Genomic DNA, 22,500 nt, shown 5'->3' on the forward strand with positions numbered 1-22,500 from the left:
CTCGTCGATAAATAGAGTATGAATGGAACACACATGCTACTTGCCATTCAGTAATAGAACATACAACTACAGCATGAGAGGTTTAATGGGTCCCCATACAAAGCATGTGGCCATCAATTACACACTAAAGACCATTTTCACTTTTACTTATAGATGATACAGTGTGATGTGTCCTAAAGGTATATGTTACATGTCTTCCTACGCAGTGGAAGTTGACATAAATAACTTTTTTCGTCCATATTCTCTTGTTCCTATAGTTACAGTTGCAAGCAATTTTTGCTGCACTCCAACACACTGACATCCATTCAATCTCACTGCTTAAACGTCCAAAGCTAATTTACAATAAGTTGTTGGCAAGCCAAAATATAAGAATGTATGAGCAAACCAAGATTTAATCAACAGCTCTTGACCCAAAGAGGAAGAAGAATTCTGACTAGACAACTTTAGAATGGCTCATTCATCAGACTGCAATTGTAAGTCACAGTGAATGGAAGCATGCATATTGGGATGACACAATGTAATGAGAAAATAATGAAAATAGGAATGGAGAGGGGAAGAACGGAGCCGAGAACCACCCCCCCCCCCCCCCTCAACACCCTCCCCTTTCATTCTGCCTATCTCAAAAGTGGGCGGGGGGTTGTGAGGCTCGTTGATGGCTGATCTACGCCCCGGAAGGAAGTCACACTAAATAAGGACAGACAGGGGAAAATAGTTCCAGCTGTCACAATCACACACACACACACACACACACACACACACACACACACACACACACACATGCACACACAGATTTCACTTCAAGCCTTGTGGCCTGTGTATTGGCATGAGGGGTAAGAGTTTAATGCAACACAGAGGAAGACAGGTTTCCTTTGTTTAAGTAACAATGCCAATACTCACATCTACCGCACTGCATTAGAGGATGTCTGGGTGAGATGGCCAGATTCAGCAGGTGTGTGTGTGCGTGTGTGTCTGTCTGTGTATCTGTCAATATTTTTAGCCAGAGCTGCAGGTGGCAGATGCAGCTGGTGGATACTACATAGAGAGAGAGCGGGAGAAGACTCAAATAAACACAATGGCTAAGAATGTGCTCCACATTATGAAGCAAATGCCTTGTGACTGTGTGTTATCCCAACCTTTTAACACATACGACAACCCATAATAAATGGTCTGATACCGTCTCTCTCTCTCGTGCAAACAGTGTGAGCTCTCTCCCAGGTCTACGCCCACTGACTGATTGTTAAGTGTGAATGTATTAATGACAGGCCCTCTCTCTGTAGGACATCACTCGGTGCCTGCTTAGTCACTGCTCAGCCACTAGCTTGACATCCCATTATACTGTGTGTCCACACTGCCCCCTCAACACACACAGACACACACAGACACACACACACACACACACACACTCACACATACACACACGCACACATGCACACACACACACACACACACACACACACACACACACACACACATACACACACACACAAGCACTTTAGCAGTAATAAATATGTCTGTCTGTGTGTGTGTGTGTGTGCGTCAGTTTTATTGTAAGTATCGTCATACATCGGCAGGATATGTTAGGACATTACTGGAAAGGATGTCCAAGCGGATTTGGAGCACACTGTAAGACTGCACATGTCTGTGAGTGTGCAGGCACATGTGTGGCGACAAGCAAGGGCCAGCCAGAGAGGAAGAGGATGTGTGCGTGAGCATGTGAGTGTGTGTGTCTGCGGCATGTGCGTGTGTGTGTGTGTGTGTGTGTGTGTGTGTGTGTGTGTGTGCGTGCGTGTGTGCGAGCATGTGAGTGTGAGTGTGTGTGTGTCTGTGTGTGTGTGCGCGTGCATGTGTGTTTTCCATGGTGGGTGGGAGAGGCTCTAAAGAGCAGCCCGGTTGGTTCATTTCAAAAGAAGAAGGGAGGAAATGACAGTGGGAGAGACGGAGGGGTAAAAAAAAGGAGTGCGGACAGCCCGGCCTTCCCAACATCCCCACAAGCAGACGAGTGCCATCCTGCCTCTGCCCCGCCAAACACAAACACACATGTGCCACAACCCCCCCGTCTGTCAGATGTGGCTCTGCTGTCTTTCTTTCAGTGCCTCCAACAAAAACAAAGGACCTCATGGTCCTTTCAGCTCCTCATAAAACAGAGCCATGATGAAAAGAGAGGATAAGATAAGACATAGAGAGAGAGAGAGAGAGAGAGAGAGAGAGTAGTAGGGAAGAAGAGACATTAGAAAATGAGAAAAAAAGGGGTGTCAATGAGGGAGACAAAGAGTTTGATAGAAGTATCACAAAGGGAGAAAGGAAGAGACAGATTAAAGACGCACTGGTCATTAATGAGGCGGGAGGTAGAGCGAGATGAACAGAGAATGTGCTAGAAAAAAAGGCTGGCAAAGACAGACTCCGCGCTGTTATTTTGAATCAGATTTCTTCATCTTCCAGCGCGACGGGCCATCTCTCCACTGTGTTTGGTTTGGACATGTTAGTTCTACTGGACTTTTTCTGCTGTTCCTCACACAAACTGGCTCACCTCTCCAGCTGTCTGTTGAAGCCAAGGGAATCCAATAACTCTACACCAACGACCTGACCTCCGAGCTCTCCACCTACAACTCCAGCGGTCTTCACACAAGAATGAGAAGAACGGCATTTGTTTTTGTTTTCCCCCTCGCACTCATTTGGGAAGGTGGGGTGGAGAGGCAGGATGTTATCTGGGGTGAAGATCGGGATTGGGGATGGGGCACATGTGTGCGCCATGCTCGTTCGGACTGACCTGGCCAGTGGGATCATATCCATAAAAAACAGGCCTGCGCTCCTCGTGTTCCTGTCTGGGCCGCATTACATAAGAGAACTTCAGAGGGTTATGCAAGTGCAGCGGCCGTAAAAGTGACACTGAACTGATACAGGTGACAAACCGCTACTGTGGGAACGTCTGTTTCCACGGAGGGGAAGAAATATTTGACAACGGTCCTCCCAGCTGCCCAGTAAAATGTGTGTGTGTGTGTGTTTGTGCTTTTCAGATAAAGACAGATGGATAGCATCCTGTACCGTCCACCTTGTTATCAGCCTTGTTACAAAACACATTCACCTTGAGAACTTCAAAGCTCAGGAGTTTTTGGGGCAGAGGATTTGGGGTTTAAACTAACCTCTGTTTCTCAGAGTCAGTTAGATTTATCTTCTGAAATTGCAGACAAACTCAGAGTCATTTAAGTACTGCACTCCACCATCTACCATTACAGTGATGAATAGTCCACACGCATGCACTCTAACATCAAGCAAATATGTCAGCTCGGAAACTTATTTCAGCTCCCAACTCTTTTCCAGCTATCCATTCATGTGCTGTGCATCCCCAAAAGGCTATAAAAAGAGGAGGTTTATGCCAAAAGGTCCTTGTTGATTTCCCTAAAGAAATATTTTGAGAAGTAAGCTTTGCACATGTTTAATAAATCAGTGTCATAAGTAATTATCTCCATCCCCCCCTGCTTTAAAGTTGCGGTTACACCTGACCCCAATTCAGTGCCGGGGAAGAAAAATGTGTGGCTTTGTCAATCGGCTGGCCATAGAACACCTCTGCACAGCCCTCAGGAAAGACAGAGTGTATGAGTGTCTGTGTCTGTCTCTGTGTCTTTGATTGTGTGTGCTGGTGTGCATCTACTTATGGGTCATGGATCACCAACAAAAAGTGACGCGGCTGTCCAGATTTTTGAGGACCGTGCCGAAACATGATCTCACCTCCTCCCTGAGGTCAGAGCCTGGTTTCTGGTAGAGCCAGCGAATCTGGGCCTGCTGTGATCTGGAGACGCACTCGAGGAAGCTGGAGTTAGTCTCCACGCCAAACATCAGCTTCTCCTCCACATCCTTACCTAAGACAGACAGAAAGGAAGAAAGAAAGAAAGAAAACAAGAAAGAAAGAAAGAAAAAAAAAACAGAAAGTATAAGTACTCTTCTGTGGCAGTGTCTCAGTGTCTGTAACACACACAGAGACCTAGCTGCTACACTAATCACAATCACAGTAAAGACCACAGTACTCACCATCCTCGGTGTCCCAGCATTGGCTGGATGGGTCGCCATGCTTTATGTCTTGTCTCCTGGCTCTCCTGCAACAATTATGCCAGAGAGGTTACACATACAGGCACACACACACACACACACACACACACACTCACACACACACACACACACACACACACACACACACACACACACACACACACACACACACACACACACACACACACACACACACACACACACACACACACAGACACAAACAAATACTCATAAGGGAAAATGCATGAAAAATGTTTGTTGAAATACAGAGACAAAGACTTGAGACTTCAGGAAAATGACAGATTCTGTCTCGTTTTGTGAAACACAATAGCATGAACGGCCGCTTGTTTTCGAACTACGTTTCTGTTCTTGTGAGTTTCCTTTGTGTGAGTAAGACACACAGACAAGGACGACAAAGAAGGAGAGACTGTGTTTGTGTGTGTGTTTCTGAGAGAGAGAGAGAGAAAGAGAGAGAGAGAGAGAGAGAGAGAGAGAGAGAGAAAGAGAGAGAGGGAGAGCAAAGTGTCTGCACAAATGACCTGCTTGTGTCAGCAGGTTACCTTGAGCAACACCTCGAGAGAAACATCCAGAAAAACATATGAGACAGCAACCATTCATCATTCCAACTGTAGGACCTCTCTAATCAATCATCCTCCCAACACACACACACACACACACACACACACACACACACACACACACACACACACACACACACATACACACAAACACACACACACACTCACACTCTCACCCCGCGGCCACAAACAGTAAATATTTCATTTGCTCCCCTTTAGTGAACTGTAAGAAACACTGACCAGAAGCTCTGGGGCTAGTTCAGAGACGGCTGAAATATGGCAACAGAGGAGAGAAGAGGGAAGGAGAGGAGGAGGAGAGGAGAGGAGGAGGTTTTTGGGTCTTATTATAGGCACATAAAGTATGGCACGCTATCCACTCACACTGAGGGCATGGGAGAGGAGAGCGAGGAGAGAGAACTGGCGCAGGGAAACATGGTGATTTTGACATGGAAAACAGGAGAACGGTGGCTTTACTACGGATACCTTCAGTGAGGGTTTGCATTCCTCAAACACTTACCCACACATATATGTATAAGCTCTCTCTCTCTCTTTCTCTCTCTCTCACTCTCTCACTCACTCTCTCTCTCAGTCACACGCACACACACACACACACACAGACACACACACAGACACACACACAGACACACACACACACACACTCAGAGTAAGATAAAGGACGATGCGCAGACCATTGAACCTGAATCTCATCACTGTTGGGACCTATTGAGCTTCTGGCCCATTTACTTTTCAGCACATTCTGAAGCCCATTGACTTTAACCGACATCCTCACCCATCACGTTTCTGCTCTGTTAGAGGTGAAGCATGCTGAGCATTCAATACTGAAAGCAGTCTGGACTGCAGGTGTGGTCTGAGATTTGCTCTGCAGTTTGCAAAAACCAGTGGAGTGAGTAAGTGCATGTGTGTGGGCAGCTGGTGGTATTACTTCTGATACTGGCCAGCTGATTTGTTTGTTTGTACTGTATGTGTGCGTGTTTGTGTGAGTGTATCTTTATGTTTATAAGTGTACAGTATATGTAATTAGTCCAGTGTATGTACTGTATATTGTATGGAGGTTTCCGAGGTTATTCTTGAACATCTTACCCACGTATAATGACAGAGAAAGTACTGGATATTCTGAGTTAGTCTGTATGTATAATGTGTATACAGAATGTATGTCTGCAGAGTACTGTATGTCTGTCTGTCTGTGTGTATGTATGCATGTATTTATGAATGTATATGCAACACAACTTTGACCGCATGCGTGTCTGAGTGTGTTTATGTGTGTCTGTGTGTGTGTGTGTGTGTGTGTGTGTGTGTGTGTGTGTGTATGTCTGTGTCTGTCTGAATGTGCAGGGGTTTTGTGTGTGTGTTAATTTGTTACCTCTTGGATGCAGGGATGTAACGTGAGCACTGGTTGCCGTCCCAGGCACAGTAGGGGTCTCTGGCGAGGCAGCAGTCGGCGCAGCCCTGCCCGTAAATATCACACCTGTGCAGGGCCACCTGCGCCAGCCCCTCCGCCGAGCCCACGTACAGCTGTTGCTATAGAGACAGAGGGGGCAGTCGTCAGTCACCAGCAGAGGAAAACAAAGGTGTGAAAATGCGAAAATAACCACTGTTTCTTTCCTCAGGAAAGTCTTACACAATGGATCACATGCTGTGACGGTTTCGGTTTCCTTCTATGCCCGGCCTGACCTTCAAAAATGTATGAAAAGAGCTAAAAACAAGTTAAATAGGGCCATATATAGCCTGTGTAAGCTTAGCTAATCTGAGTGAGTTAGCTAAAATGTGCACTATATTTGTAAACACTAATTCTACTGACAAATGGACAATGATGCCCTTTGTAGCATATGAAGCAATACCTTTAGCTTAGCATTGCTATTACACTGTTTCTGAGGCAACATTAGTGTATTGCATGGCATGAGTTAAGTGCCAAAGAAGGGCCACATAGGATCACAGTCATTACATAAGTAAATGTTAACCCTCCATAAAACATGGCAGCTTTGTGTCATAAGTGAAGTGCATTCCTGAGGTGTCGTATCTTCAGTGGATTAACCCAAAGCCCTGCGCTTTCACTTAATGCATTTTTGGAGGACCTTGGACATACAACTCAGCAGATCTGGGCCCCGGGAGTTCTGGGGAGTGCATGGACCCGATTTGTGGCTGATTTGCTGAGGCTTGTCCTCAGCCGAGCAAGGGAGAGAGAGAGAGAGAGAGAGAGAGAGAGAGAGAGAGAGAGAGAGAGAAAGAAAGAAAGAGAGAGAGAGAGAGAGAGAGAGAGATAGAGAGAGGGAGAGAGAAAGAAAGACAGACAGAGAGAAAGAAAGACAGACAGAGAAAAAGAAAGACAGAGAGAGCACCCCCAGCCAGCCAAGGAAAAAGTCATGAGACGCAATGGGAAAGCAATAAAGAGTGAAAGAATGGAAAGAACGCGGTGGATGAATAAGGGCCCAGAAGAAAGAGAGCGTGACTGCAGGGAGGGCGAAAATACAGAGGTGTGTCAAGAGTCTCTCCAGAGAAAAGCGAGTCCTGGTGCTAAATGTAGCTGTAGCAACTCTGCACAAAACCCAGAATGGAATTGAACATTTTTCTTGAGGGGAAATGAGGAGTGCATGGGCAGAGCAGAGTTTTCCACAGCCCAGCCTGACCCAGCCCTGACCTCCCGCTGATGAAGAGGGAGGTAGATAGAGAGAGGGGAAGGGAGGGGAGCTGATTGGGGTAAAGGGATGGACCCACTTTAGAGCCCCAAGCAAAATAAACACAAAATTAAACAGAGGGAGAGAGGGAGAGAGAGAGAGAGAGAGAGAAATTGTTCTTATAAACGTGGTGGTGGTACTCTACCTGTTTAGAAGATATCTCCATATTCAGAATTGGTGAGGAGGTCTGAAAGGTAATATATACACTATTTATACCATGAAAAATTGTCTTATGTATAATAGTTTTTTTTTTCAGTCGATTTGGTGCATTTCTCAGATCAGAATTGAAATTCTCTAAACTACTAGTTTAACCTCCACATCATCTACAGTAGTCATTTGTGTGCTATAATTGCTAATGCCATGTCAGTCAAAATGCATTATCCAGGTTCTTTGTGTGTCCTGCCCCCAAAAACATTTAGGCATTGAATACCTATATACAAATATGTTGAATCAGTTGTCATATGAAATCTCTCTAGTATATTTAGCCATTTCTATTACACTTTTTTTGGAAAGGACTGCTGTACTGTAAAACAGTCTGGTCTTTTTCCTGCATGACAATAAATTACACGGCCTGGCAAACAAACTGCACTACAAACATTACTGTAAAAGTATGCAGAAAATATTAATCTAATCTCTTACAATCTCCCACATGTAGTAATGTGTAACTTTTGCAGCCTTGTGTAGAAAATACTAAGAGAGTAAACTGCTTTATTGACAACAAGGCTAATCATTTTGACTATCGTGTTCATAACGGTGACACAGGAACTTTTCATTCACTGACATGTTGATTGGTATGTTTGAGACATAAACTAAGTATTTCGATCAAGTGACATGATTAATGTTGTGCTGCAGTTTGCAAATTGTTTTGAGAAAAACACGTACTGTTGTGCAAACACTAATAATGACTCAAGAAATGCACTTAAGCGACTGAGAAACACAGTAAATGAATATTTATGCCATGGTGTAGGCTAATACAACATCAGTGGTAGGTTTACAATATGTAAAAAAACAACAAACAGTCTTATTGTACCTATTTTCTTCCCATAGTTTTCAGTGAGAAATGAATGCTTGTTTATATGTTGGTGCATACATAGAGAAAGAGAGAAACTGCATGTGTGTGTGGGCCTCTCGGGTATGAGGCAGAGTAGAGGTCTGGGCATGTCAGTGTTATTTCTTTCAGCGCAGGATGCTGTCACGTCTAGTTTACTGAGATTCTAGGGAAGATTTATAGTGTGTGAGTGTACCTTGAACACCTGAAGTTCTTCCAGGATAATTTCCTCAGTGGCCCAGTTCTCCTGAGTTATGCTAACCACTTTCAGGACGGATCCAACATCTAACATATAGATAGATTAGATATATAATATAGATTAGATAGATAGATAGATTAGATAAATAGATTAGATAGAAAGATAGATATTAAAATGTTTAGCTTAATCTAGGAATGGGTTGCTACAGCGACATGGACACACACACATGCATGGTCTACTTAATCAACACTGACATCTGGTGGCAGTAGAGTTCATGACAATGCAAACATCTGGTATCCCTCATTTAACAAGGAAAGTGCAGCAATAAAGCCATAAAGGTCAAATATAACAATGAATACAAACTACTTAGCGATATTGCCTCTAACTCCATTCATTTTTTTATTATTCAACTTTAATTCAGATTTATTATTCATTCAAAATACATTCAATTTATTATTAATTATGCATTCAAATATCATGCTGAATGCCCTGCATCACTCTAACACTGTTTATCTGCCTCTGTTATTCTCTCACCTGTGCCTAGGAACATGACTGCGTACTGGCCATCCTCAGCGTTCACGCGGTCCACGGCGATCTGCGTGAGGCGGTAGTCGGTGTTGACGCGTGTGAAGACGGGCTGGCGCGTGATTGGGTAGACGGAGCGGTACATGAGGGGGTGGAAGCGGATGAAGCTGATGACCTCATCGGGGAAGTCCTTGGTGCTCTTGATGCGCGGGTCATAAGTGCGGCTTGGGCACTGTGAGAGGAGAGATGTAATAAAGACTTCAGAAATGTGTGGTTATGGACACTACAGTGGACTATATGTTGTGCCTTATCACCAAGTGAAAGGAAACAAAGTTCAGGAGATGGAAAACTTGAAGGGTAGTCAATTCAGTGCCCCTCTTTTACAGAAAAAAATATATAATCTCTATAAGAATATTGCAACAAGATTGTCAAGGATTTAACAGTTATTATAGAGGTAACATTCATCAAGATTCCTTTGTGACACAAAGAACATTCTCATTGCGAACTAGCAAATTTTAAGTAAGATCAATTACCATTAGGAAAATAAATATAGAAAAGCAAAAACAGAAAACTATATTTCTTGCCAGTGAACATTTTGTTTACTGACTAGACGTCAGGTGGCAATTTAGAGAATTTAGAGAGGATACGTCTCCCTCTAGAGGGCTGCGGTAATATTACACTAATTTATGTGCACAGAAGAACGTGTGAGCTGGCGAGATTGGAAGAAGAACAAGAAAAAGAATGAAAGAGAGCATGACCAAAAAAGGGAGTGCAGACAGAAATAGAGTCCAGAAACATCTGGCAAACATACTCTTATGTCCTCCTAAAAATAAGCTGCACAATAAAGGTTTGTGCATGTGCATGTGCATGTGTGTGTGTGTGTGTGTGTGTGTTTCTGTGTGAGTTTGTGTGTGTGTGTCTGTGTGTGTGTGTGTGTGTGTGTGTGTGTGTGTGTTTCTGTGTGTGTTTCTGTGTGAGTTTGTGAGTGAGTAACTGAATGCCTGTGTGTGCATATCTTTACATGACTGTGAATGCATAAGTGAGTGCTCGTCTGTCTCACTGTCTGACCACTGCTTATTGACTTTATGCAAGAGTGTATTTGACTCAGCTCCAAAATGGCCTCTACATTAACGAAATTAACTGACCGCAGGACCTGGAAGCGCTCCTAACCGGTGCGGGCCTCGGCCGTGGCCATTACCAAAATAAATACTCCTGGTTCATGTGGCCTGCGCTAGAATATGAGACACCTGTCTGAGGCGGATGTGGGGGGTATTGAATGACCTGTCTGATTACGGTTTATTGTTGTATCGCATCGGCCCCTTCAAATTATCCGGAATTTGACTGAGAAGACATTAAACTCTGGATCAAGCTCAGGACCAGGAATATATTGGAATATATTACACAGTCAGAATTGCACAGCAGACTGACAAGATGATTTGATGAGGAGGACAGACCACAATCTGGATTCTCCGGATATGCCTACATACTCCATTTGAAGGGCACACATTTTTATGGTAACCATGTGCCTGTGCATGAGTGTGTATATAATTGTGTGCATATTTATGTGTGTGTGTCTGTGTCTGTGTGTGTGTGTGTGTGTGTGTGTGTGTGTGTGTGTGTGTGTGTGTGCATATTTTCATGTGTTACTGACTGTGCCTGGCCGTGGGTAGGGAATCCTTCCCTCGTATTCAATCCAGCGATGTTCAGGTCCTTCCTTGTGTGCATAGGGCCCGTTAAACACTTCTCGAATGTCCGACATGCTATACACACAAACTGCTGAGCCCTTAAAAATGGAGCTGAAAGCACACAAATACACACACACACACACACACACACACACACACACACACACACACACACACACACACACATACACACACACACACACACACACACACACACACACACACACACACACACACACACACACACACACACACACACACACACACACACACACAAATGTTATGTAAAGCTGCATTAAAACTCATATAAACGATTAACACAGCCAGCAGATGTGTGGAGGAGCCTGGCTGTGTTGGCAGTAGCATACCTGCTGGTGGTAAAGACTCCATAGACCACAGGGTTCCTCTCATCCCTGGTTGGCACCAGGAAGATGTCCTCTGAAACAGAGACCCACAAGACAATACATACATGGACCCATATAAACACACAAACATAATCACACACAAACACACACAGGCACAGAAAGGGGATATAGGATCGATACATTCAGGCCAGAGAGAGAGAGAGAGAGAGAGAGACAAAGAGTAAGAAAAGATGGAGAGAGAAAACAGAGACTGTTAGAAAGAGGTGAATAAGAGGTGAAGAGAGAGAGAGAGAGAGAGAGGGAGAGACTTACGCAGCTCATCAAAGTGAGTGTCCACTCCATCTGGGCCAGGGATGGAGCACACCAGCCGGGCCTTGAGAAATGTCGTCCACTTGTTGGTCAAGCTCCTTAAGCCACCAACATCATTCTGGAACAAACACACACACACACACACACACACACACACACACACACACACACACACACACACACACACACACACACACACACACACACACACACACACTCAATTAACCTCATTAAACCTGCAGCCATCATTCTGAAAGCAACCACACCACCTTTGACTAATTACTGCTTTAGTTTATAGACTTCCACCAATTAATCACATCAGAACAGCACATGTGCACCGCATCAAACTTCTCCAGAGACGGCCGTGACGGCGCAGTAATGAACGGCAGCTCCGGCTGGGCCCTTCACACAATTAACTGTACAAACAAAGAGGAGAGAGGGAGAGAGTAAGGGAGGAGAGAGGAGGAGAGAAGGAATGTGTGTGTGTGTGTGTGTGTGTGTGTGTGTGTGTGTGTGTGTGTGTGTGTGTGTGTGTGTGTGTGTGTGTGTGTGTGTGTGTGTGTGTGTGTGAGAGAGAGAGAGAGAGAGAGAGAGAGAGAGAGAGAGAGAGAGAGAGAGAGAGGGGAGGGGTTGGAGAATAAAAAGGAGGCCCACTCCTTATCGATTAATCAGGGTCAGATTTGCATATCTTTGGCTTCTCATATCAAAGTGACCTAAGAGGCTGTGCATGAGAGGCTGTGCGTTGTTTTGCCTTCCAAGAGGTTGAACAAGCTGCTCTCAGGCACGCATGCACACACTCACACACACACACACAAACACACACACACACACACATCTGCCAAACATCAGCTTCCCTGCGTTCTCCTGACAGTGTCGCTATACACACACACAAATCCACACAGACCACATCAGACAAACTCTCTGTTCGTCACATCAACAGATCTGCCTATGAAATCCAATGCTATAACACCTTCAGATTAGGCTCTCTCTCTCTCTCTTTCTCTCTCTCTCTCTTACAAACACACACACACACACACACACACACACACACACACACACAATCCATAGTGTGAGTAAAAAAACAACACGGTAAACTTGAGACGGGGAGTGGGTTAGCCCGCTGCTGCTCTCTAAAGCGCTCCGATCTTCAAAAGGCAGCCGGGCCACTCTGATCCCTCTTATCCAGAGAGGAATCCGGCCCCCGCTCCACACTCCGCTTTACAGCTCCGTCCCAAAGCAATAAACCTGGGCCCGCGCTCCACTCCAGAATCTCACAACGCCACTCGGAATTTGTTTAGCGGGACTCCCGAGAGCCCTCTCAGTGGATCAGAGGGCCGGCGGGAACAATCCTCCCCGACGTCTAAAACAACGGCGGTGATCGGTGGCCGCCCCCAGACTCTGTAGATAAAATGCTTGAAGCACATGAGCGCACTGGGTCTTATACAGCTTAAAGAGTATGCACTCTACACACACACACAAAGATCTCCACAAACACTGAGGAGTGGGGGAGACTGTTTCGAGTACGCTGCTAATCAAAACAAGGACACACAACACACTGTGCTTTTTGTCCCATGGTGTGTGTGTGTGTGTGTGTGTGTGTGTGTGTGTGTGTGTGTGTGTGTGTGTGTGTATGTGTGTATGTGTGTGTGTGTATGTGTGTGTGTATGTTTTGGATAAGTTCGAACAGTATTTTCAGAGGAAAGATGATGTGTTCGAACAGTACGTCCAGAACAACGATCCGTCTGGACAGAGGAGTTTATAGAGTGTCCAGCACACACACACACCCGCTCCTACCACACTGGGTTGATACGGAGTGGGCTAAAGGCCACGCTGAGTGGCTTCCTCCAGTGCATCCTGTGGAAAAAGAGCCAGCGAGCTGGGGCCTGATAACGGTGACACGTCCTCTCAGGGTCACCCATGGGGGAGGGGATGGGCCCGCTGTCACCAGCAGCAGTGACTTAAGCGCTCCAAGAGTCATTGCACAACTGATTTACCCCCCTGGACAGTGGTGGTCTGGCCCGCTTTCAGCAGACCGCTTGAAGAGGAATGTACCAGGAAGCCTGGTTTCCCAGGGGGAGTTTAACCGTTTTCATATGTGAGGTTTAAAAAGAGGAAGATCAGAGGGATGGACTGATTGGGATCAGACATGGAGGAGACAACCGTGTGGCCCATCAGGGGTCCTTCCTACAATGTGTGTGTGTGTGTGTGTATGTGTGTGTGTGTGTGTGTGTGTGTGTGTGTGTGTGTACAGTATGTGTGTGTGACTGGAAGGGGGTTCTTGCTCACCTTGCAGACACGAGCCACCCGGGACAGGACACGCTTTTCCGACACGCTTCCGTCACGACTGGCCTCGCGGAAGAAGAAGTAAATCTTGTCATCGTCGGGGTTGAACGTGTCCGATATGGGAAGAGCTGCTATAAACTTGCCCTCTGTTGAGAAGGGAGAGAGGGGAGATTCAGAAAGGGTTAGTGCTTGCTGCTGGGGATGACAAAGGGTTTTTTTTTCCAGAACACATTTAGAACCACTTCACAAAGACATTGGCAGATTTACAGTGTGGAGTGGCGGCTGAAAAACGGTGTGTGCTTTTATGTCAGTAGGGGAGTGTGTGTGTGTGTGTGTGTGTGTGTGTACGTGTGTGTGTGTGTGTGTGTGTGTGTGTGTGTGTGTGTGTGTGTGTGTGTGTGTCTGTGTGTGTGTGTGTGTGTGTCTGTGTGTGTGTGTGTGCTCGTTTCTCTGCCTGTTTTGTGTATATGTCTGTACATATACAATGTATATATACATGTAAATATACTCTGTGTGTTTTGGTGCCTTTGTCTATATGACTGTACGTCTATGCTTGTCTATGTGTCTGTGCTTGTGGGTCAGTTACGTTTTTTACTGTGTGTGTACCTTTGTGTGTGTGTGTGTGTGTGTGTGTGTGTGTGCGTGTGCGTGTGTGTGTGTGTGCGCGTGCGCGTGCGTGTGCGTGTGCGTGTGCGGTGTGTGTGTGTGTGTGTGTGTGTGCGTGTGTGCGTGTGCGTGTGCGTGTGTGTGTGCGTGTGTGTGTGTGTGTGTGTGCGTGTGTGCATATGTGCCTGCATGTGTGTGTCTCTTGTTCATGAGGCCTGTCAGTTTCAAAGAGACCACTGTAGTCTGCCTCTGTGTGTGGAATAAATGACAGCGTGGCATCAGAGGAGGGAATGAGAGCAGCAGAAATAAAAACCAGTTTGGTCTAATATCAATAACATGACATCAGCCTCTGGAAGCCAAATCCAACCCAAGGGAGCCCTTCACTCTGACAGAGGTGCTTTATGGCAGAGCAGAAAGGGGTGAGGAGAGGAGAGGGATAGAAGAAAATAAAAAAAGTGATTGAAAGAAGAGTGAGAGAGGGCACAGTGGAACAGGGGATGACATGAGACGGGGTGAAGAACACATGTTGTGACAGGAGAGGACAGGATGCCACTGTGGGATAACAAGAGACGAGAGGGGGAAAAAAGACCAGAGGACAGGGGGGAAGAGTGCAGCGCTTGAGAGACATCAACAGTTAGGGCAGAGGGACGAGGAGCGCTCGGCCACACCAGCGCTTCTGTGCCAAAACGTCCCAGTAATAATTCCACTAAAGTAAAAAAATAATAAAATAAAATAAAGTGGAAAGCATGTGTCATCAACTAAGGCGGAGTGACCAACATTGATGCACCGCAGTCCTCCCCTCAGCTGGACGAAACCAGCAGCCTCTCTCCTCCGCCTGCGCTGTCCAAAGCAAACAGAGCAGGACGGCTCAGGTCTGGTTTTTAAAAATGAGATCTGTGACCTGTCAGACTTCTAGAGTGCTTACTGCATGCTTGTGCACCATTAATTCAGGGATGAAAGGGTCCAGTGAATCTATTAAATTATCTTGATGCAAATACAGTTGGAGGGTCATTAAATAAGTCACTTGTTATTAGGGTGAAAATATTATTTTAAACAGCAGTGAGTTGTCTTTGAATATGTGCTCTACTGTATTTTGGGGTAATTGCCTGCATGGGTAATTTTTTACATGGGCAAGCAACCATGGCCACACCATAAATTTGTCAATATGAGTGAATACTTTTCTGTTTGTCAGTGTGTGTGTGTTTGTGTGTGTGTGTGTGTGTGTGTGTGTGTGTGTGTGTGTGTGTGTGTGTGTGTGTGTGTGTGTGTGTGTGTGTGTGTGTGTGTGTGTGTGTGTTTGTGTGTGTGTGTGTGTGAGAGTGTGTGTGAAAGAGAGTTCCTGTGTGTATGCTTATGTGAGTGTGTTTGTATGTGAATGTGTGAGAGACTATTTTTTGGAATGTCATTAGTCTTTTTCTGCAGGCAGGAAGTAGCTAACCTACTAGCCCCTTCTTCCCTCTCCACTGTACACAAAGTAATACTGTGTGACCACAACCATACAGGAAAGTTTCCTCCTTCCAAAAAAAAAAAAAAAAAAAGCTTGGACAATCACAGTGACGAGCAACACCTGAAGGGGAAAAAAACACCCCGGGCATGACGCCACATGCAGAGACATCCGACATAAACAAATGAGGGCTTTCGGATGGAGGTGAGTCCGGCGTTTCCAGTCTGAGCGCCACAGCCAAGGCCCTGAGGCCAGGGAGGGGAGGAGGGGACGGACGGGGGAGGTGGTCGTGCCGGGCCGCGAGAGCCCCTTCTTACTGGGGGAGTCGGTCAGAGGAAGTCCCTGAGGGGTCAGGCCCTGACTCTTTCATCAGATTACACTGTAATCCTTCACAAGGCCCTCCGGGGCGCTCCGCTGATTTATTCATTTGTTAATAAATTCTGCCGCGACCCAAGGGGTCGGATTGGGTGTCTACAATGAATCAGCCGACCCAAGAAACACACAGCTATTGTGGAGTGAGCTAGCGGTGACTGTTTACACTGCAGTCGGCTGTTTTAAAAGGACACGAGCATATTTACACACACACGCCCGCGCTGGGAAAGTTCTGGGGGCCAGAAAAAAAGTTATCAGGGAAGCCGCTCCGTCATATCGTTCCAGGACAGATGGGGCAAGATAGAACTGGGTTTCCATGTGGGAAGAATGTTGGCTTCCCCCAGATGGTAGGGCCCAAGGGCAAGATTAGAGAGGAGTTTGGTTTCAGGAGCACATCCATTCTAGCCTTAATTACCTTTTTACCACCACTGGCAAGAGCATCACAGTCGTAGCCGGCAAATTAACCTAAAGGTGGAGAATTACACCACCAGCAGCACCACCGGTCCTTTGATCAGCCAGTAGCAAGCTGGAACCCCACTGCACTGTGTGTGAGTTCAGCTGGATGCTTCTCTCTCTCTCTTTCTCTCTCTCTCTCTCATTCTTTCCGAGCGTTCCAAACCCAACAGCAGCGCTCATCTGCAGACTTGGCCAGGGAACACACCCCGGTGCTCCTCCGTTGCGAATCTGCCCTGCAGCAAGCGTGCAAGTCGTAAAAGGGCTTTTACGGGCCCAACACGCGCTTGGCTGGACATGGCCTCGGCGTGATTCAGCAGGAGACGGCTGGGCGTTGGCCCACGGGAGGTCTCAACTGGTCAACAAGAGGAGCTTCGGAAGATTTTACTCGAAGCAAGTGCATGTTGTGTGTTACAATGCAAGGGCTAACCATTATCACTTTCAGAATTATATTTCTTGATGTTTTTAACAGAAGCATACCTAAATGGTTCATTATAATTCTACATAACACATAAGAGTAGCTATGTTCCCTTTCAGGTAGAACTAACAAGGGGCTGATAAATCACATCTTCGACATTTAAGAGCTGTAATACAAAAGGCATATAAAACTGTGAAACTGTTAAAATAATAAAAGGATTGCGCAATCGTGCCATTTTAGAGAGTTTTATGCACTTGAAGTTAGATGTTGGAGGTTTTTTAGAAACCAATAAAACCTAAAACTTTGGAAAATGTACAATGACTCAAATTTTTATTTTGGCAGAAAATGTCCTTCTAAATGTGTATGTTCCTCTCTAAATATAACTCTTTCTCTCTATTCTCTGGTTTAATTCAGAATGAGCTTCTAAAGTATTGGGCATCAATCTCAGAGGGGGTCCAGCAGATGCCCCTGCTGCTGCTGCTGTCCGAGTGTCCGCTCACCGTTGATCCAGTAATCCTCTGAGATGTCGGTGCGGATGAAGTGCTGGTCAGGAGGCGGCCCCAGCGAGCGTGTGAACGTGGAGTCTTTCCCCAAGAAGTCAGAGGCTGTCCCAGCATACAGGTACTGATCTGGGAACAGGCAGGTATATGTTGATGTAATTGCATGCACAGATAGATTCAGAACTCATACACTACCAAAGCCAACTGGCAATGCACACAGGGAAATGCTGCCAACATGTCCTTCACCTTTTGTGCACTGACATCATGACAGACTGATCCAGACTTATTATTAGAATGGAATGATTGGAAAACCTTACAGATGCTATATGTATTTCTAAATGTACCCTGCTGCTTACACAACGAAAGAGAGAAAAAGAGACACACACACACACACACTCATCTCTGGCTTGATGGTATCAGCAGATAAACAAGGTTATCTATACCAGGTTTAAGTTTTATAATCGATTAAAGACAGAATAAACAGCATGTATTCTTGGCTTGTAGATATCCATGACAACCACCTGGCAAGCACATTTAAATACTTGCACTGGCGTCAGGGAGATGTGATGGTGATAAAGGGGGGGGGGGGGGGGGCATCAATCCAAGTTCACCCGAATGGTCCTCATAAAACCACACGCACACACACACACACACACACACTGGTGTGCCAGTGAATCAGAATCCCAGGGTACTTGGCTCTCTGATGTGAGCGGCTGGCATGTTTACAGAGCTGCCAAATGTAGTTTAGCTTTACTGTAGTATTACTCACACAGGCACTCTTTAATGTTTAACACAGAGCCTTTAAATGTCTAACCTAACTCTTCTCTCAGCTTTACTCAGATAGTGTTGCTCTCTCTTATACACATACAGTATGCACATAGACACGCACTCTCTCACACCCATACGCCCATTTGACAGACACACAAACACACACATACACACACAAGTGCAGTTGCTCAGATGCCTATTCATCCATATAGCCACATTTAGGTTAATGGGTTACTTTTTAAAACACTTGACAGTTTAGTGGTTTTAAAGAATTTCATACACAAGTGTAGGTCACAATATATTTTCTCTATGTGTGTGTGAGGGATTGTGTGTGTATGTACGTGTCTGTGTCAGAGAAGTATCCATGTGAATCTCAAGTCTGACTATAAACAAAAATCACTATTTTGGACTTGTTTACTTAAGTATTTAAACAACTGTGGAATAACGTGGAATGCCGGGCAAATAACAGTGCTCATCTCTCCCGCACCTCTTCCTTCATTGCTTTATCTCTAACGTATGTGATCATAGTGTTCAATGGAAATTACAGCAGCTCTCAGAAGGAAACCGTGTGTGGAGCCGGACGTCTGCCATATGCATCACATGTGTGTTTCCACATGTGAGTGTGTGAGCATCCAAAATGTGTGTCCAGTACAGGTGCAAGACACACAAATCAAACAGTGTAGATCCAAAGAGTGAGAGATAATGTTCACACATCGACTGGTGCAAGATGTGTTTTGTTTTTATTGCAAAACCTCTTGGCTTTTTGAGTCTTAAGGCGAAACTGGAGGCGATTGCATGAACTGAAAGGTTGCACTGGACTGTGTCTGTACTGCTGTCTGCACGGCAGCGTGGGGAATGTGTCTATTCTTTCTTCTTCACAGTCGGAGCTCACCTGTCAGCGCCGACGCAAAGGGTTGCCAGGGGTCAAAAGGGCACTTCAGTCTCCCAGACTCCACGCTGCTGCTGATGAGATGGAATGCACCCTCCTACGTACACACACACACACACAGGGGAATAAGCACAGGTACAAAACACGTACAGCCCTCCAGGTATCACACACAAACACCCTGTCTTGCAAGGTGTTGTTTTCTTGCCTCACCTCTCTCCGACCTCCGACCTCCACAAAGGCACAGGTGGGGTGGAACGCTCCGGTGCCACACGCGTAAACATGTGTGCGGTTGTAGTTGTGCAGAACCCGTACAAAATTGGCGCACTCCGTCTGAGTGATGGGACGGAGAAAAAAAAGAGTGTGGATAAATGAAGTGAGAGTGAAGAGAGAGAGAGAGAGAGAAAAAGAGAAAGAGAGAGAGAGAGGGATGAAAGGAAGATAAGGATCTTATGGAAAATCAGCTAGTTTATCAAGCGCAGCAGTGGAATGCGCTGGACTGGGCCTGCTGTGTGTGGTGCTGATAAATAACACTGATTTCATGCAAACACAGAGAGAAGGCTGAAGAGGCTCATACTCACTTGAGCATTCTTGCCAGCCAGTTTACACATCTCCACTCTCTCCCGCGGGGCCGGCCAGCTGATCTAAAGCACACACACACACACACACACACACACACACAAACACAGAGAGAGAGAGAGAGACTGTGAGTCATAAAACTCAAGCAGATCTTATAAACATACTGAAGCAAACACACACAGAACCAGACAGACATTAGTGTATATGTTTTCAATTCAAGATTCCTAAACACTTATATTGTGTGTGTGTGTGTGTGCGTGTGTGCGCGTGCTTGTATGGACAATTCTGATGGGTATGTAGCATAACATATTAGTTGTCTCCAAACAGTAAACAGTACATGGGAAATAGATAGGTGAGAGATGCATGGGAGAGTTGGAAAGCCAAAAATAAACAGAAATAGCTACAAAGACAGCCTGTGAAAAAATACAAACAGCAACAGAATCCAGATCCATAAAAGGATCGACAGAGAAAGACAAATGATGAGAGTGATGGGGAGGCAACTCAAAGCAAGACTAAACAAAACAATGTCCTGGGAAATACAGAGAGAGAGAGAGAGAGAAAGACAGAGAGAGAGAAAGACACAGAGAGAGAGAGAGGACAGAGAGAGAGAGAGAAAGACACTGAGAGAAGGAGGCTGTCAGGAACACAAGGAGGTGGAGGCTGAGTGAGGAGGAGGAGGAGAGAGTGGGAGAAACAGGGCACTGTATCACGTTGGGGCTCCGTGCGCACACATGTGTTATAAAAAGCTTAGCTTCTTAGCATGCACAGCCTTGACCTCTGACCCCGCGCAAAGGGAGCCGTCTCCACACATACGGCCGTATCCCATCTTGCCTCTGATTACACGCGATCATACGTCCGCTCGTGAGGCGACTTTGTGGGTTTGCGCTTTGAAGCAAAAACCACCTGACAGGACCAATCTCTCTTGCTCCATTTCTTTTTTTTATTCTTTCTCTCTCTCTCTCTTCATCTCTTTCTCTTTCTCAAGTTTTCATGAACATGCACATGCGTTCACAGGCACAGGCATGCGTCCACAGGCGCACAGGTCAACCACAGGCTTTGGCTATTGGTGCTTTTGGGTGGTTCTCACTCTCAACAGCACTCTTTCTCTCTCTCACTCTCAAATTCTACATGCATGGTAAAGACACTATGATGCCGTTGCTTTCGCTCTGACAATAAATTCAGGATCTGTGTAACGATAGACGTATATTTATTACTCATCGAGTCTCCGCTTGATGTTACAAATGCCCCTGTCTCTCCTTAAAACAAGCGACCTTTAACTTAAACTTTAGTTTACTTTATCTTTAGTAACTTCAATGAGACGGCTAAAAAGAAAACAGAGAATATACACAAACTGAAGGGTATGGTAAAGTGAGTGAGAGAGCGAGGCGGTTGTTTAAGAAGAGATGCTGGAGAGACTTAATACACACAAACACACACACACACACACACACACACACACACACACACACACACACACAGACTGGGACATTGGGAGCAGCCCAAGGAGAAACCTGTCCAATCCCAATCAAATGCACAATGGGATCTGTCAGGATCATTTTCCTCCTATCAGGGCCACAGGCCGTTGGAGCTGACACAATGAATCAGGAGAGGAAGTCCATTACTGCCTCTGTTTCCAAACATCAGATGTCACACACTCACACTGTGCCTTTGTGTGGCTTAAAGAAGGGCGCTGTGTGTGTGTGTGTGCGTATGTGCTTGTGTGTGTGAGTGTGTGGTTGTGTGTGTGTGTGTGTGTGTGTGTGTGTATGTGTGTGTGTGCGAGTGTGTGTGTGTGCGTGTGTGTGAGTGTGTGTGTGTGTGTGCGTGTACTGTATGTGCATATGTGTGACTGAGAAATCTGAGGACTCTATATGTGTGTGTGTATGTTTGCATGCCTACCTTTGTCTGAAAAATGGACACTATATGTCTGTGTGTGTGTGTGTGTGTGTGTGTGCAGTGTTTCCCATACATTGACTTATTTGTGGCGGCCCACCACAATATCAACATTGACCACCACACAATGATTTTCCAGGTTGTACTAAATTGTGCTTAAATCTGGTTAGCATCATAACCACGCTGCGCTAATTTGCTAAAAACGGTTGCATTCCTACCACCACAAATAGAATTTAATTATGTGGGAAACACTGGTGTGTATGTACGCGGGTGTTGTCCAAGATGCTTTGACTGGCATACGGCCACAAGAGTCAAGAGCCCACCCCCCCCCCCACCCCCTGCCTGTCGTGTCCATGTCAGTGCGGTGACAGTGATTGGCAGGTGTGAGGGTGTGGGGGACAGTGGAGCCCAGCGCTCCTGAGCGGCTCTGGGAGGCGACGGCGTGGGAATCTCCCTACGTGCCCCTCTTCTGCCCTCTCTCTTTCTCTTCCTCTTCTTCTCTCTGCGTCTGTTTGTTTGTTTTGTGCGTGTGTGTGTGTGTGTGTGTGTGTGTGTTTGGATGCGTCCTAATGTTAGTGTGTGTATGTGTGTTTGTGTGTGTGTGTGTGTGTGTGTGTGTGTGTGTGTGTGTGTGTGTGTGTGTGTGTGTGTGTGTTTGGATGTGTCCTAATGTTAGTGTGTGTATGTGTGTTTGTGTGTGTGTGTGTGTGTGTGTGTGTGTGTGTGTGTGTGTGTGTGTTTGGATGCGTCCTAATGTTAGTGTGTGTATGTGTGTTTGTGTGTGTGTGTGTGTGTGTGTGTGTGTGTGTGGGTGGGTTTGTGCGTCTGTTTGGATGGGTCCGCATGTTTGTT

At 45.8% G+C, this 22,500-nt stretch overlaps 1 protein-coding gene across 1 annotated transcript in view; it reads right to left on the reverse strand.

Annotated features, from left to right (window-relative positions):
* Positions 1 to 22,500, reverse strand: part of sema3d (sema domain, immunoglobulin domain (Ig), short basic domain, secreted, (semaphorin) 3D) — a 47,913-nt gene that overhangs the window by 5,507 nt on the left and 19,906 nt on the right. Inside the window, exons 4-17 of the mRNA XM_076263292.1 lie at positions 19,758 to 19,820; positions 19,390 to 19,509; positions 19,183 to 19,276; positions 17,523 to 17,651; positions 13,733 to 13,875; positions 11,450 to 11,564; positions 11,141 to 11,210; positions 10,739 to 10,883; positions 9,097 to 9,319; positions 8,560 to 8,648; positions 7,461 to 7,502; positions 6,004 to 6,161; positions 4,027 to 4,091; positions 3,727 to 3,857 (exon numbers count right to left, since the gene is read on the reverse strand). Of these exons, the coding sequence (XP_076119407.1) occupies positions 3,727 to 3,857; positions 4,027 to 4,091; positions 6,004 to 6,161; positions 7,461 to 7,502; positions 8,560 to 8,648; positions 9,097 to 9,319; positions 10,739 to 10,883; positions 11,141 to 11,210; positions 11,450 to 11,564; positions 13,733 to 13,875; positions 17,523 to 17,651; positions 19,183 to 19,276; positions 19,390 to 19,509; positions 19,758 to 19,820 (1,587 nt within the window). The remainder of the gene's footprint in view (positions 1 to 3,726; positions 3,858 to 4,026; positions 4,092 to 6,003; positions 6,162 to 7,460; positions 7,503 to 8,559; positions 8,649 to 9,096; positions 9,320 to 10,738; positions 10,884 to 11,140; positions 11,211 to 11,449; positions 11,565 to 13,732; positions 13,876 to 17,522; positions 17,652 to 19,182; positions 19,277 to 19,389; positions 19,510 to 19,757; positions 19,821 to 22,500) is intronic.

This window comes from Alosa pseudoharengus, unplaced genomic scaffold (assembly GCF_046254945.1).
Source record: "Alosa pseudoharengus isolate Yale_2024_CS ecotype anadromous, Long Island Sound unplaced genomic scaffold, YU_APseudo_1.1 YU_APseudo_1.1_scf_10, whole genome shotgun sequence".
Lineage (NCBI taxonomy): Eukaryota > Metazoa > Chordata > Actinopteri > Clupeiformes > Clupeidae > Alosa > Alosa pseudoharengus.